General features: G+C 43.1%; 1 protein-coding gene across 1 annotated transcript in view; it reads left to right on the top strand.

Moving 5' to 3' along the window:
- antxr2a (ANTXR cell adhesion molecule 2a) overlaps positions 1 to 16,690 on the top strand; it is a 120,766-nt gene that overhangs the window by 14,528 nt on the left and 89,548 nt on the right. Inside the window, exons 3-7 of the mRNA XM_083783746.1 lie at positions 3,845 to 3,916; positions 4,660 to 4,741; positions 5,877 to 5,981; positions 6,284 to 6,352; positions 7,256 to 7,336. Of these exons, the coding sequence (XP_083639872.1) occupies positions 3,845 to 3,916; positions 4,660 to 4,741; positions 5,877 to 5,981; positions 6,284 to 6,352; positions 7,256 to 7,336 (409 nt within the window). The remainder of the gene's footprint in view (positions 1 to 3,844; positions 3,917 to 4,659; positions 4,742 to 5,876; positions 5,982 to 6,283; positions 6,353 to 7,255; positions 7,337 to 16,690) is intronic.

The raw sequence follows: 16,690 nt of genomic DNA, 5'->3' as shown, positions 1-16,690 counted from the left end.
ACATTTTTAACCACTTAAACCCTCAATACTTTGTGAACTTTACCTTTCACTCTTGGTACTTGGTCTGACCTTTTTTTCCTCTCTACCTCTTTGCCAAACATGTGAGGCGTTGTTAGCAAAAATGCATCATTATAGGCCAATCTACAAAAGAAAGCGAGTTAAACCTTTTTCATAGATTTCATAGTTGGTTGTTTTACTAGCACTGTCATTCATGTTTCATTTTATTTTATGTGTATCTTCAGACATTTAACCTCAACTCTCAAGGTCATTACACACTGGCGAATTAGCGACGCGATGCGAATAAGCGATTTGAAAATGCGAAATATTGCATGTTGCAGTTCGCCTGCGAATCTCTGCAAAATACGACACCAGAGCGAACAAATAAAAGCGAAAACGGTCGCATTTTCGCACATTCGCACATTCGCCACTGATGTGGAAGCTTGCATGGACTTCAATTGTTTTTTTTTAAATGCGAATTATTCGCACGAATATATCGCATCGCTAATTCGCCAGTGTGTAATGACCTTTAGACTCGGTAAACTTGACCTTTCACTTTGCACTTGGTCTTCTCTTTTTCCCCCACGCCAAACCTGTGAGGCGTTGTTAGCCTGTAGATCGGCTTAAGCTCTCCTCAGAATAGTGATACTAGAGGGTTCAAGTGGTTCATGTAAAAAAACTAAATAAAATCCTACCCCCCCCACCCCCTGTAGTAACTTGCCGGACCCCCTAGGGGTCCCCGGACCCCCTGTTGGAGACCCCTGGACTTCTGAAGTGGTTATTATAGCTTGCAGGAAGGAAGCGCGTGCAATCTGTGGCGCCGTCTATCTATCTGCTGTGATCCCACGCCAAGTGTGTCCGTGTGGCTTAAAGATGGTGCTGTGACTGAGGGGGAGGACGTCGCCGCATGGTGACTACTGTAAGGCCATGTGTCTACTGTAGGCCCTACAGTAGACTGTAGGGCCATGTGTCATGTGGGTGACCATGAATCAGCACCTCTCCTTATGCTCACCAAAACTCCCGACACAAAAAGTCGTTAAACTGATTGTGTTGCTGTACTAACACACTGGTTAAGTTTTTCCAGTTTAGTCAGTGTTTTGAGTACAGATCATTAGGCCTATAAGTATATGTAAATAATTAAATATGGAGTTTTAGTTTTAGGAATTGACTCGTTTTATATAAGATGAAAGAATGCATGATGACCCAAGATGTTTTTAAATGCAGGTCTATTTTGGTCTAGTTAAAAAAATAGGTTGTGTTTCATTGTTATTATTTTATTCTTTTTACTTTTTAAAGCTTTCGGGTTTAATTTTAGTTTTAGCAAGAACCCCGATTTTATTTGTCTGGACTGTGGAGTTGAGTTCACACTGTCGCTGAGATGACATTTTCCTAATCAGGACAATTTTTTATTTAAATTATTTGTTGCATATTCTCTGCTTCCTATAAGCGCGTTTGTGATATATATATACGTTGATCATTTGAGGTTGGATATATATATTTACTCCTGCAAACAGCTGTGTTTGCAAAAAGAAAAAAGCGCCTCCCAAGTTTGCAAGGCAAGGCAGTCTGAGAAGCCTCTTATCTGACACGGGGTGAGGAATGACCACAGGATAAACAGCCACAGCTGATTCATACTTTGTGGCGCGCCGACCGACGCCGGTGTCGCGCGCTGAAAATGGCCGATCTACAAGCTCACGATGCGTCGCGCTTTGACGCCTCGTGAGCTTGTAGATCGGCCATTTTCAGCGAGCGACACTCGATCGTAAGCCCTGCAAACGTACAGTACAGTAGGAGGGAGTGACACATGTCTCCGGATGACTGTTCACTTCACACCTCGAAAAAAAAGAAGAAAAAAAAATATCACGGGTACAAAGTGTTTGTGTGTGTGTGTGTGTGTGTGCGCGTGTGCGTAAATCAGTGACTCATCGCCATGACAACGACGCGCTGCTTCTTCCTGTTGCGTGTTTTTAATGAATCACTTCCTCAGTCCACAGAGGGAGGGGGGGCAGAGGAGGGGGGGGGGGGCTCTTTCTTTGGCGTCTCGCCCAGGTGGGTGTGGTCTTGAGGTTATAGGTTTAGGCCTAGTTTTTTGTGAGGTTAAGGTTACTCATATAGTGTTTGGGAGATTAAGGGCTCCATTTGTGTCACCGCTAAACCCCTTATCTCTAGTTAAACTAGCCAATCTACATTGACACATTGTGAGCTTGTAGACTGGCCATTTTAACTATTCAAAAATGTTAGGGGGTTAGGCATACTGAGGTCACGTTTCAAATTTGTGTGAGGGATATATTAGGCATATATAATAACCACAGTGATGTAAATAGGTTTTCACTGTAATGAGTCCCAGGATGCAGGGATGGTCTTTTAGACTTCAACCACATTAAGAGTAATATTTTTGCCATTTTTACAAATTGAAACTCCCATTTCATTTTATATGGCTATAATGTGGTTATATTCATCTAGAAAACAGAACAAGAAATCATTATTATAACTAAAGCTAGCAAAATAAACAGTACAGTAGTACAGTAGTGCATCCTGTGGATGCAGAGGTCGTTGTATTGTGAGGTTGTATTGCGTCCCTTAACTATAAACTATGCGTTTTAGGATGCAAAATGCACCCTATTTTAATCTCTGTAACCACCTGTGCCAAAAGCCAAAGAAAGGAGATATGCTGCAGCACAGAGATCTGTGTAGAAACATTCCCACCATCAGCTTTTATAGACAGTGGGAAGTTGTCATATTTCAAGTCAGATCAACAACTGTGTGTGCGTGTGCGCGTGCACATGTGCGTGTGTGTGTGTGTGTGTGTGTGTGTGTGTGTGCCTGCTAAATGCCTAAATTGTATATTTCAAGTGACATGCAATTGTGCAAAGGGTTCTATTATTCACACATTTAGCATTTATGTCGTTGGTTTTGCTACTTTTTCCCACAGATAACTATATTTGAATCACACAATATTTAAAGAGACTGCAAAGGTAGATTCTGGGTATACTTTTGAACACTCGGGGAACGCATCGGTGTCGTTTAGCGTTTAACCACTTTAACCATTATATAAAACTTTAGCTTTTATTAAATAAATAGCAGATCTACAAGCTCATAGCGCGGCTCCGAGTGCTGCGATACAAGCTAATTTAGATCTGCTAATTTTGAAAAATCTTGAAAATGTGTCACAAATCTTTGAATATATATTCTTTCCCAGTGAATATTTACTCATACTCGTATCTTTGCTTCTGGGGGGGTCCACTTCCTGGAATAACATATTTTCAGTTTAGGGTCCGCGGCCAATTTCATATAATTCTGGGGGTCTTTGACATGACATAAGTTTGAGAACCACTGACCTATAGACACATGGGTTTGTCAGGATTTAGAAAACATTTGTAGAATCAGTTCTCGGGTCTAAATGGGTTGTGTGTTTCCTCCCCTGTGTCTCTGCAGCCCCAGCATGAGGGTGTCCTCCATCGTGTTCTAACTGGGTTGTGTGTTTCCTCCCCTGTGTCTCTGCAGCCCCAGCATGAGGGTGTCCTCCATCGTGTTCTAACTGGGTTGTGTGTTTCCTCCCCTGTGACTCTGCAGCCCCAGCATGAGGGTGTCCTTCATCGTGTTCTAACTGGGTTGTGTGTTTCTTCCCCTGTGTCTCTGCAGCCCCAGCATGAGGGTGTCCTCCATCGTGTTCTAACTGGGTTTGTGTTTCTTCCCCTGTGTCTCTGCAGCCCCAGCATGAGGGTGTCCTTCATCGTGTTCTAACTGGGTTGTGTGTTTCTTCCCCTGTGTCTCTGCAGCCCCAGCATGAGGGTGTCCTCCATCGTGTTCTAACTGGGTTTGTGTTTCTTCCCCTGTGTCTCTGCAGCCCCAGCATGAGGGTGTCCTTCATCGTGTTCTCGGCTCGAGCTGAAGTCCTCCTGCCTCTCACGGGAGACGAGTACGAGACCACGCACGCCACGCACGCACGCACGCACGCACGCACGCACGCACGCACGCACGCACGCACGCGCACTTTTAATCCCAACGATTTTGTAACCCATCGGGTTACAAAACCCGGTGCCTTATTGTCTAAGCTGTAATCCTGCCCGCTACTCCCCCTCTGCCAACCTGGGGAGAGCCCCGAACTGAGCTCATCCTTCCTCGCAATGCATGAGGAGATGAGCAGGCCGCTGCCTATATCACCCGGCAGCGTCACTAAAGAACCCATGATCCATTTATTTATTTTCTGGGTGTAAGAAAAGACATCCGTCTGTCATAAAAAAAACCCTTTTATCATTTATTTATTTTTACAAAAGGTTCACGTCCCTTTTAAAATAAGGGTCTGAAAAACACATAATTTGGAAGAATGAATCCACACGCAGTAGATACCCTGGATCAGTCCCATTAGGGAGAGACCAGGGCCACACAATCCGTTGCTCCAGAACCACTCTGCCGGGACTGGGGGGGAGGCAGACCAATCTGGCGTGTGGAGGGACTAGGGCAGTGCTCTGTGGGTCCGAAGCCCCTCCTAATACGTCCCACCGGGTCCACTCCTGCTCTCACCAGGTCCAGGACCCACCCGTGCGTTGCATCAGATTCCTGCAGCATTCCCAGACAGACATTTCCATACAGATTGGACAAAATTACATTTTATTCATTAAAATAAATACAGAAATACTTCCATGTTGTGTCTGTTTCCAGACGGGAGATCGAGCAGGGTCTGCAGCGTCTCCACGACGTGCGACCAGCAGGGGAAACGTACATGCATGAGGGCATCAAAGAGGTACAGTGATAACACATTGTATGACCTGAGATCAGATTCTAAAAATATCTTCTACATCCTGACAGTTTTCTGAAAAAGCCATGTTTCTATGTCAGTCGTTCTTCGATTAAAAAAAAATAGCAGACCCTACAAGCTCGTAGCGTGCCACTCGGTGGCGCGCTATGAGCTTGTAGATCTGCTATTTTTCTATAGCTAAAGCATAACATAATGCTAACACCAAATGGGGTTCCCGCCAAAGATATACGTTTGATTCTACAAAATAATGTCTTCTAAATCATGACAGTTTTCTGAAAAGAAAAACATGTTTCTATGTCAGTGGTGCTCAACCTTTTTCACATCAAGGACCCCCAGAATTATCTGTATTTGGCCGCCGACCCCCATCTGAAAATATGTTGTTCCAGGGACCCCCCCCAGAAGCAAAGATTTGAGTGAAAAACTTTCGCTCTAAATATATATATTAAAAGATTTGCGCCAAAATTTCACAAGTACCGCACTCGTAGCGTGGCACTCAGTAGTGCCCCACTACGAGCTTGTAGATCTGCTAAAATTAAACCAAGAGTTAAAGATCTATAAGGGTCCATTTGGTTACCAACTGTTCATCATTTAGCTGCATGCGGACCACCTGGAACCCCATCAAGGACCACTGGTTGAAAACCACTCAGAGTTGTAGATATTTCTCTGCCTCAGCAGTGATAATGTGACATTGGGCAGTCAGCACAATCCTAATGTAACCACTGTTCTTCATGTTTGGTAGGATTATAGTTTGTTATTCCTTTTGCTTCTTTCTTTGTGTTGCCCCATATAGTTTTATTTTCTTAAATTAAGGAACAGAGCAATTAATATTTCACACCACGGACTCCAGCCCAGATCCGTACTTTACATTTACACCAGTGTGTGGGACCCTTATGTAGGCCTCAGTCCAGATCCGTACTTTACATTTACACCAGTGTGTGGGACCCTTATGTAGGCCTCAGTCCAGATCCGTACTTTACATTTACACCAGTGTGTGGGACCCTTATGTAGGCCTCAGTCCAGATCCGTACTTTACATTTACACCAGTGTGTGGGACCCTTATGTAGGCCTCAGTCCAGATCCGTACTTTACATTTACACCAGTGTGTGGGACCCTTATGTAGGCCTCAGTCCAGATCCGGGCGCAGACCACCAAGTCGTCCAGCATCATCCTGGCGCTGACCGACGGCAAGCTGGACGTGTACATCCACGACATGACCGTGAAGGAGGTGAGCTTAAACACGCACACACAACACTAAAAGTGTTATACCGCTAATTTATCATCAAGAGCCTGCACTGTAAATCCTGAGTTTCAATTTTACTCTGAGAGTGTACAAATTAAACACACACACACTGGATAAAGTCTTTATCTCATTTGAGCCTGAACTCCATATAAAGATAACATGGTGTACACTGTCACTGTACAGTATATTGGTTGTGTTTTGGTGTTGCATTAAGCTGCTTATACACAGTATATTGGTTGTGTTTTGGTGTTGCATTAAGGTGCTTATAACACTGGCATGAATTGCAGGCCGACGAAGCAAGGCAGTACGGTGCTCGGGTCTACTGCGTGGGAATCAAGGACTTTGATGAGCAGCAGGTGAGCAGGGAGACAGACAGACAGACAGACAGACAGACAGACAGACAGACAGACGGCCGAGTGTGTCTATTTTATTTTTATAGGCTAGTAAGCAACACAGCTGCAGCTGATGGTCTGTTAGAGTTAGAGTTAGGTGTACCCAGAGAGAGAGAGAGAGAGAGAGAGAGAGAGTCACGGTTTGGTCTTGCTGTTGGCTGTAGTTCCAAACATTGGAACTTCCTCATTCCATTCTTACAATGGGAGTCTATGCTAGTGACGTAACTCTCCTCTGCCCATGGGTCCGGGTGTGTCACTGGTGGTCGATGTTACATCGAACACACCCACTATTGATTAGCTGCAGCTGTGTTCATAGTGTACTCTAATGTCAGCCTTATTCCAAGACGGAAATATAGCAAGACATGCTATCTCCTAGCTTGTGGATTTGCTACTTTTGATCGTGTGCCTCTGATTTTGTACTGTACTGTACTGTACTGTACTGTACTGTACTGTACTGTACTGTACTGTACTGTACTGTACTGTACTGTACTGTACTGTACTGTACTGTACTGTACTGTACTGTACTGTACTGTACTGTACTGTACTGTACTGTACTGTACTGTACAAGCCCTCCTCCCTGGCCTGTGTGTGTCTGTGTGTTAGGCTGTACAACAGTGACGCTTGGTGGTGGTGAACAAACGCCATACCGCTATGTTCATGCTCGGACACAGCCAGGTACACGGGGACAGACCCAGCCACACACACACAGCTGTCTATAGGAGTGGTTGCACCACTCAAAAACAACACAAAAAGTTAAGAATATGGAGTTAGGAGGGTTCTGCCCGACAGCGACAGAAAGGGATTGAAAAAGGGATACAACTTTTCACTGATGTTGTTGGTGCTTTGCCCTCCTCTCCTCTGACACAGCTTGGCGAGATCGCAGACACCCAGAACCAAGTCTTCCCTGTCAAAGATGGCTTCCATGCTCTCAAAGGCATCGTCAACTCGGTGAGTCCCTCCGCTGTTTCTCCATCGGTCAACTCTGAAGAAGAAGAAGAAGAATCCGTTTGTTTGTTCAGTTTGTTCGTTTAGCATCCTCATTGGCTACACTCAGTGGTTCCCCCCTGGGGGGGGGGGGGGGGGGCTCCTCCAATGATTAGCTTAAAGGACAACTTTAGTTGTAGTAGTTAGGTTCATGTTTTAGGTTGTTATTAGAGAAAGTAAAATCGTTTCAGGGATTTTAGCTGTTTTGTACAGGGCCATTCGAGCATGGTGCTAAATATGTATTAAGATCATTTTTATTATTATTTACTATAGTCCTAATAAACCCCAGGAAATTACATCTGTCCACAAATACATCACAGGATCTACTGAACGTGAAGGAGGCCTACTGGGAGGAAGCCACACTGTGTGTCATAGGCTCAATGTCAGTTTGACACATTCAGTAGATCTCGTGATGTTTTGTGGCCAGATTAAATGTCCTGGGGTTTATTAGGACTATAGTAAATAATTAAAAAATAAATCGCTATAAAATGTTGTAAAAAAATACATATTTAGCCCCATGCTCGAATGCCCCCACCCCCTGTCAAAAACAGCTACAATCCCTAAAACGAAAGAAAGCAGAAAATGAAAAAGAAAAAGAATAACACTCATCTTTTAGTTTCTCTAATAACAACCTAAAACATGAACCTTGGTTGAAAAAAACTAAAGTAAAATTGTCAATATATTTAGTCTTAGTTTTAGTCATCATAGCTTAGTTTTCATTTAAATGGTGCATTTATATATAGTGCCTTTATCCAAGGCGCTTTACATAGATTCTGCATTACATTCACCCGTTCACACACACATTCATACACACATTCTTGATTGATTGATTGATTGAAATATTTATTAACAGTTTGTAGAATTTACAGTACATTTTAAGCACAAACTCAATACAAAGACTGTTAACTGTGAGTGGACGACCCAATTAAGCATTACACTTGTTTACAACAGGGTCCACATTGTTCAATTCATCAAAACATTTAGAGACATACAAATAGACACTTCTATGTAGCTAAAGAACATAAACAGGAATTCATCATATAGGAAGCAAAAAGGGAAAAGATGCATATACAGTGAGGGGAAATGGGGTGGGGGGGGGGGATTCAGATTTTACAGAGGCCAGTTTCGAATTGCAGCCATCCGTAGGTGCCCTTTGAGAGCGGTTTTGAAGGAGTCAAGTGATTCACATGTCTTAATGACTGTTGGTAGGGCGTTCCACATTTTGGTGGCATAGGAGCGAAAATAATTTAGTCCCTTGTTTGTGCCGAATCTGGGTTGTACATGGTTTGTTGCACTCCCTCTGGTGTTGTGGGTGTGGACTTCGTTTACATTAAGGAAGTATTTAGACAGGTACATGGGTATCTTGGTGGTGTATCGAATCTTGTGGACCAGACCCATTGCAAGATGCTGTACTCTGTCGTCGACCCTAAGCCATCCCAGCCTGTCAAAGTGGGCAGGGGTGAGGTGGGTTCGGGGGGTGAGGCCAAGTAGGAGCCTGACCAGTTTGTTTTGGGAGGTCTGGAGCCTTGTTTTAAGGGCCTTTGAGGTGCTGTGGTACCAAGAGGTGGATGCATAGTCAAAGAAACCTTCATACACCGATTGCGGCAGAAGCCATGCAAGGCACCAACCAGCACATCGGGAGCAATTTGGGGTTCAGTGTCTTGGCCATTTAGTTTCTGTTTAGTTTTCATCAGTGGAAAAATGTAGTCGGCGAACATTATTCGTTTTAGTCGACGGAATCAACACAAGCTACAAGCTTGTTCAAATCAATGAAAGTAACTAATTGACCATGACGGGCCGCAGGGTTGAAATAAAAATAAAATTACACTACATTTGGAGATACGAGGATTTCAATCTCGTACTGTCCATCTACAACCAAAGCTACTCACTGCAGCTCTGCAATACAAGTTATAGATGCAGTCAGAAAGTGTGGTAAACAATGAGTGGTCTATTCTTTTCTTGGTGAAGATAAGATATATAATTAGTCGGATGTTTAATCTCACCAGTAAGAGAGGATTACACTGCAGAGCCTTTTATAAGTCGTACGCCCAGCTCATTACCCATAGTTTCCCATTGCTTGCTGGAGCATTTTAACGTGACCACATTTTAGGCAAGACTGGAGTTTGTGTGTGTGTGTGTGTGTGTGTTTGGCACAGTAAGGATTTCAATCCAATCCATTCTTATTTATAGAGCACAAACGACACTGTTGACCCAAAGACACACACACACACACACACACAGACACACGCACGCACGCACGCACGCACGCACGCACGCACGCACACGCACACGCACACGCACACGCACACGCACACACACACACAGGTTATTGAAGGAATACACACTAAGCTCAGCCACAGGCCACTTGACAAGCCACAAACACTGTAGTAGAGTCTGGTCTTGTTACAGTCAGCACTTCATGCCAGAGAGGATGCATGTTTTGTTCCAAAAGTATGATTCATGACCCTGGCCTTCAAACAAACTTCTCTGGATCATGACACTGTATACAAATCATGCTGTTCATAACATCGCCATGTCTTACATTACAATCTTGTTTTATTTTTGCTTTCGGGACCTGATTGACCCGATAGACGGAAGGATAAAAATATGATTTTCCTGTGGACTGTGAGGTGTGAGGAGTCCACAAATCATCCCATGCTGTATAACGAGATAAGGATTTGCCACGAGATGTCACACCGTGGAGGGATTTTTGCCTGTTTTCATTGCAGCTCAAAAATGCTACAGAACACACAGAAAATCCCCTGAATGTTCAAAATTCATGTAGTTTTTTGGGGGTGTAATTGAGGTCATGAAACATAAAAGATGTTTATCCCATTCTGACCTGAGATCAGATTCTAACGCACAGAAGAATGGTGGTTCTTTAACGCATTTTGACCCGAGATCAGATAAAAAAATTGTCTTAAATCCTGACAGTTTAAAAAAATAGCAGACCTACAAGCTACATAGCGCGCCACCGAGAGCTTGTAGATCTGCTATTTTTCAATAGCTAAAGCATAAGGCATGACTATTATAAAAACATTTCGTCTCTGTTCTGTTGGGTTCCATTTGTTGTACACTCTCTGTCCAAGCACAACAACAGCGGCCTTGAACACAGTGAGCGTCCGTTGCAGGATCAACATGGAATGGAGAGCATTCTCCAGTGATTAGTAATCCTGCTGGATGTTCTTAACCCATTTAGGACTGAGGCCAGATTCACAAAATGTCTTCTAAATCATGACGGTTTTCTGAAAAACCCTATGCTTCTGTATCGGTGATTTTCAAACAATTTCATGACAAGGACCCCAAAAAAGATATGTAATTGGCCGCCGACCCCCATCTGAAAATATGTTGTTCCAGGGGGACGCCACCCAGAAACAAAGATTTGAGTTAAAAACATTCGCTCTGAGAGAATATATATTCAAAGATTTGCGCCACATTTTAGTCGACTAAATCAACTGTAGATTTTTGTCGACTAAAGTGTATTTTGCCAGGCCTTGATGCCGTTATAAAGGCTGATTTTACACTTGCTGAAAATAGCGGATCTACAAGCTCACAACACTTGACTTACTGGATCTCTGGTCCACTAGTCACTTCCTAACATTTTAGTTTACATTTTTATTTGTTGACGAAATTGTCAATATATTTAGTCTCAGTTTTAGTCATCATAGCTTAGTTTTCATTTGGTTTCCATTTAGTTTTCGTCAGTGAAAAAAAAGGATAGTCAGTCGACGAACATCTTTCGTCATAGTATTCATTAGTGGACAGAATCAACAGTGGTTGCAGGACCGACATGGAATGGAGAGCATTCTCCAGTGATTAGTCATCCTGCTGGAGGTTGTTAATCCATGTGGGGAGTTGAGATGGGCCTTTTCCTTTGGCACAGGAGCCCCAGTGGTGATGTAACCCTGCTTGAGAGAGCTACCCTAGGACAAAGGTTTTGATGGTCTTTTTTTGGTGATTTTGTCTGTCGGGGTGGAATCCTCATATCTCTGTAACTTTTACAGGATTCAGATTCAAAAGTATCTTCAAGTTCAGGAGTGCGCCGTTTTTTTTCTTCAGAGCTTGTGGATCTACTGTCGTTGATGCCTTTGTGTGACATTGTTGTACGATAAAGCAGGGCGATAATAATTTGTAGAATCGAACTTGGTCTAAATGGGTTATTATGCAACAAACTGCTCTGTTGTGATCTTAGCAGCTGTCTTTTGGGACGTGTCCAAATTGCCGTCTGACCAGCACATAATGGGAGACTTCCTTTAGCTACTGATGTCAGCGAGATGAGAAAGCAGATTTCAGACATCTGTGTGACGGATGTTTTTTTGTTTTTTTAAATATTTTTTATCCCACGATTTTGTAACCCATTTTTCACCCCTGTGTCAATCATCTAATGTGATCCTGGGCTCTACACAGCCTCCATCAACCTAGTCCCCATATATGGGGGACAAGGGGAGAGCAACGGACTTGAACTCATGCTTCCTTCATGCCTGAGTGTCCAAGTTGCTTGTCGTGTGACGGATGTTAACGCCTTCTTTGTTTTATTATGTCTTCTGCGTGGTAGTAGTAATATGTTTATTTATCTGCATGGATTCAGTGTGGTAGTAGTAATACGTTTATTTATCTGCATGGATTCAGTGTGGTAGTAGTAATACGTTTATTTATCTGCATGGATTCAGTGTGGTAGTAGTAATACGTTTATTTATCTGCATGGATTCAGTGTGGTAGTAGTAATACGTTTATTTATCTGCATGGATTCAGTGTGGTAGTAGTAATACGTTTATTTATCTGCATGGATTCAGTGTGGTAGTAGTAATACGTTTATTTATCTGCATGGATTCAGTGTGGTAGTAGTAATATGTTTATTTATCTGCATGGATTCAGTGTGGTAGTAGTAATACGTTTATTTATCTGCATGGATTCAGTGTGGTAGTAGTAATATGTTTGTTTATCTGCATGGATTCAGTGTGGTAGTAGTAATAACGTTTATTTATCTGCATGGATTCAGTGCGGTAGTAGTAATAACGTTTATTTATCTGCATGGATTCAGTGTGGTAGTAGTAATATGTTTGTTTATCTGCATGGATTCAGTGTGGTAGTAGTAATAACGTTTATTTATCTGCATGGATTCAGTGTGGTAGTAGTAATATGTTTATTTATCTGCATGGATTCAGTGTGGTAGTAGTAATATGTTTATTTATCTGCATGGATTCAGTGTGGTAGTAGTAATACGTTTATTTATCTGCATGGATTCAGTGTGGTAGTAGTAATACGTTTATTTATCTGCATGGATTCAGTGTGGTAGTAGTAATATGTTTATTTATCTGCATGGATTCAGTGTGGTAGTAGTAATATGTTTATTTATCTGCATGGATTCAGTGTGGTAGTAGTAATATGTTTATTTATCTGCATGGATTCAGTGTGGTAGTAGTAATATGTTTGTTTATCTGCATGGATTCAGTGTGGTAGTAGTAATATGTTTGTTTATCTGCATGGATTCAGTGTGGTAGTAGTAATATGTTTGTTTATCTGCATGGATTCAGTGTGGTAGTAGTAATATGTTTGTTTATCTGCATGGATTCAGTGTGGTAGTAGTAATACGTTTATGTATCTGCATGGATTCAGTGTGGTAGTAGTAATAACGTTTATTTATCTGCATGGATTCAGTGTGGTAGTAGTAATACGTTTATTTATCTGCATGGATTCAGTGTGGTAGTAGTAATACGTTTATGTATCTGCATGGATTCAGTGTGGTAGTAGTAATAACGTTTATTTATCTGCATGGATTCAGTGTGGTAGTAGTAATACGTTTATTTATCTGCATGGATTCAGTGTGGTAGTAGTAATACGTTTATGTATCTGCATGGATTCAGTGTGCTTTTATAGCACGTTGATGTACATACAGATAAACTTTGCCTACCTTTGCACCGAGGCGTGTGGGGGGCGTGTGAGTAGATGATTAATCATCTTATCATAAGACTTGGGGCCTCGGCCTGGGCCGTGGCTCAGCGGTCCAGGCACCTTGTGGCTCAAAAAAGAAAACTTGGGCCACGATTGGATCACAATAATTATTTGATTGTTTCATAGCAGGCTTTCACAAACACAAGCCGTACAAATAACTTGAATCAATTAATGTATAATAATATATAATAATTTGAGCACCACTGACACATAGAAACATTGTAGGTCTGCTATTTTTGAAAAATCGAATATCGACTGACATAGAAACATAGCTTTTTCAGAAAACTGTCAGGATTTAGAAGACATTTTTAGAATCTGATCTCAGGTCAGTATATATTTCATATGTCATCTTTTGGAACCACAACTCTTCATATAGGAAACACTGACTCTCAGATCCGCAGCGCTGGCTGAGATAACGTGAACGCAAATCGCATCTATTAAATAGCGCTGAACTGGGAAGGAATGTCTCCCAGTGTGTCAGCCAGGCCACGTCGACACCTCTACCATTACATATTCCTCACGCAAATCACATCCTTTGTGTTCATTCGAGAGAGTAGACAGACAGACAGACAGACAGACAGACAGACAGACAGACAGACAGACAGACAGACAGACAGACAGACAGACAGAACCTCTACCAGGGCTCTGTGACTCAAGAGTGTAGTGTGCTAATAGAACCCAGTGGGCCCGGTTTACATCTGTGTCGTCGTCCGTCCCCCCACACTGGGGATTTTACTGTGTCGTCCCCCCCACACTGGGGATTTTACTGTGTCGTCCCCCCCACACTGGGGATTTTACTGTGTCGTCCCCCCCACACTGGGGATTTTACTGTGTCGTCCCCCCCCCCCCCCCCCCCACTGGGGATTTTACTGTGTCGTCGTCCCCACACTGGGGATTTTACTGTGTCGTCCCCCCCACACTGGGTATTTTACTGTGTCGTCCCCCCCACACTGGGTATTTTACTGTGTCGTCGTCGTCCCCCCCCCCCCCCCCCCCACACTGGGGATTTTACTGTGTCGTCGTCGTCCCCACACTGGGGATTTTACTGTGTCGTCGTCGTCGTCCCCACACTGGGGATTTAACTGTGTCGTCGTCGTCGTCCCCCCCCACACTGGGGATTTTACTGTGTCGTCCCCCCCCCCACACTGGGGATTTTACTGTGTCGTCGTGTTAAGGCAATCTGTCGGTGTGCACATATAACACAGTTGAACACAATAATCGAGACAGACACAATTCAGAGTTTCAGAGTATTGGAATAGATTGTATTCGAATACGAAGTAGCCATGTAGCGTTACAATGGAACACCACACACTGACTCAACACATCTTAGTCAGACTTCAGTTTAAGTACATTATTACCCCCCCCCCCAGGGGTGGGTCCTAACACATGCCAATGAGAGACAAGTCACAGCTGGTCAAATGTCAGTGGAACAGGCTTTGTTTATGATGTCCTTAAATATACAACTCAGGTATCCCACATATCCTTGACATTTCCCCCATTTATTCATTTAAGAACTCATAACCCATGTCTCTGGACGTAGAAGTAGGCGAAACGACCCTGATCACAATCAGATAAAAAAATTCCTACATGGCCCTCTTCAAAATCATTTAGAGCAACCACCCTCAGGCCTACGTCATACAACAACAAACAAGCGAGCCGTCCATTCAGAACTGTTCATCTGCACACTCGACAGTGTGCTGCAGGCTTCACCCGGTTAAAACTGCACAGGGCAATCCAAACTGGCAGTCCTGTTGCTCCTTCACAGGGCTCAAACACTGCGCTACTGCGCATCTCATCTCAGCTCGCAGATTGGCCATCTTTCCAGAACAGCTGCAATGACCAGAATCTCCACCACACAGGTGACACAGCATCATTCTTTCCAAAGCACACATCGGTGTGGACTTCCTCATCATATATCCTCATCATATATCTGAAAAATAAAGGAAACCAGTGGTAGCCTGTACACAAAGAAAATTCATCTCAATAACATAACTTAAATTAAACGGAGCCGGGCATAAGCATATAGGGCATTCTGTTTCCACAGGAGTAGTTACAACAAAATCCCTTTCTATTCTATCAATTTTATCAATCCAAGTTGGGCTTAATGCATCAATCAACCATACTTCTCTCTCATCCAGCCTGAATAGCATACTAGGATTTCCAGAAACTTTAGGCACAATAATTAGCAGGCACATTATTATCTTGTATTATCTTCAACAAGGGTTGGCATAATAAACTTTAACCAGCCTACAGTCAACCTTAACATGTAATATAACTGTCTTCTAAACATGGAATGTAAGTACCAAAATAAACTATTCATCCATAGACTATTCATTTATTCAATTAACCCGACTCCGCACAACAATTCTGAACTTAGGCCTTGTTATTGCAATAACTAAATACTGTAGAGTGTATGATTCTGAAATATGACACCCCACATATTATCATTCACATTCGATACTTAGCCATGTCGCCAGATCCAGATTTAAGTCATGTTTTTCCCAAAACGACTTTCATTATTTATGGAGCTGAAAAAAACATACTGACAAAACCATTAATTCCTACCCTACCTAGTCACTATCTTTAGTGTTGATGGTGGACCAATACTAATTATACCTTACTTTATAGACAGTTGGTTCCCGACTGCTGGACACCCTGAGGTGTAGGCTGCTCATGCAACTCATTTAGAGCACTCTAAAGCCTTCTGCCGGGGTACCAGCTGACACTATAACCATCTCATTTACTCAGACTTCAGTTTAAGTACATTATTACCCCCCCCCCAGGGGTGGGTCCTAACACATGCCAATGAGAGACAAGTCACAGCTGGTCAAATGTCAGTGGAACAGGCTTTGTTTATGATGTCCTTAAATATACAACTCAGGTATCCCACATATCCTTGACAGTCGTCCCCCCCACACTGGGGATTTTACTGTGTCGTCGTCGTCGTCCCCACACTGGGGATTTAACTGTGTCGTCGTCGTCGTCCCCCCCACACTGGGGATTTTACTGTGGGGGGGGGGGGGGGGGGGGGGGCGGCTGCCATAAGTGCCCACACTCCAACCCCCACACCCCCCACCTCTCTCTCGCACGCACGCACGCACGCACACACACTCCAGATTGAAGTTTCGCCCAACGCGGGATGAAAGGTTCAAGTGTCATATATTGCGGTTAATATGCTCCCTTTTTTTTTACTGATTGTGTACGGGGATTTGCATAGTTTGTCCTTTTGTGGATTTATTGAATCATGGGAGATATCGGGGGGCTCCGTGACAGTGGGCTCACACTGCGCTCTGTTTATATGATAATGTAGGACCCTCAGAGGTGCTTTTTTTAATAGAATGGAGGAATGTAATAGTCTTGCATAAT

This window comes from Protomyctophum parallelum (assembly GCF_964188405.1).
Source record: "Protomyctophum parallelum genome assembly, chromosome: 15".
Taxonomy (NCBI): domain Eukaryota; kingdom Metazoa; phylum Chordata; class Actinopteri; order Myctophiformes; family Myctophidae; genus Protomyctophum; species Protomyctophum parallelum.
Note: the sequence above shows the minus strand (reverse complement) of the source record. Positions and strands in the feature narration are given on the sequence as shown.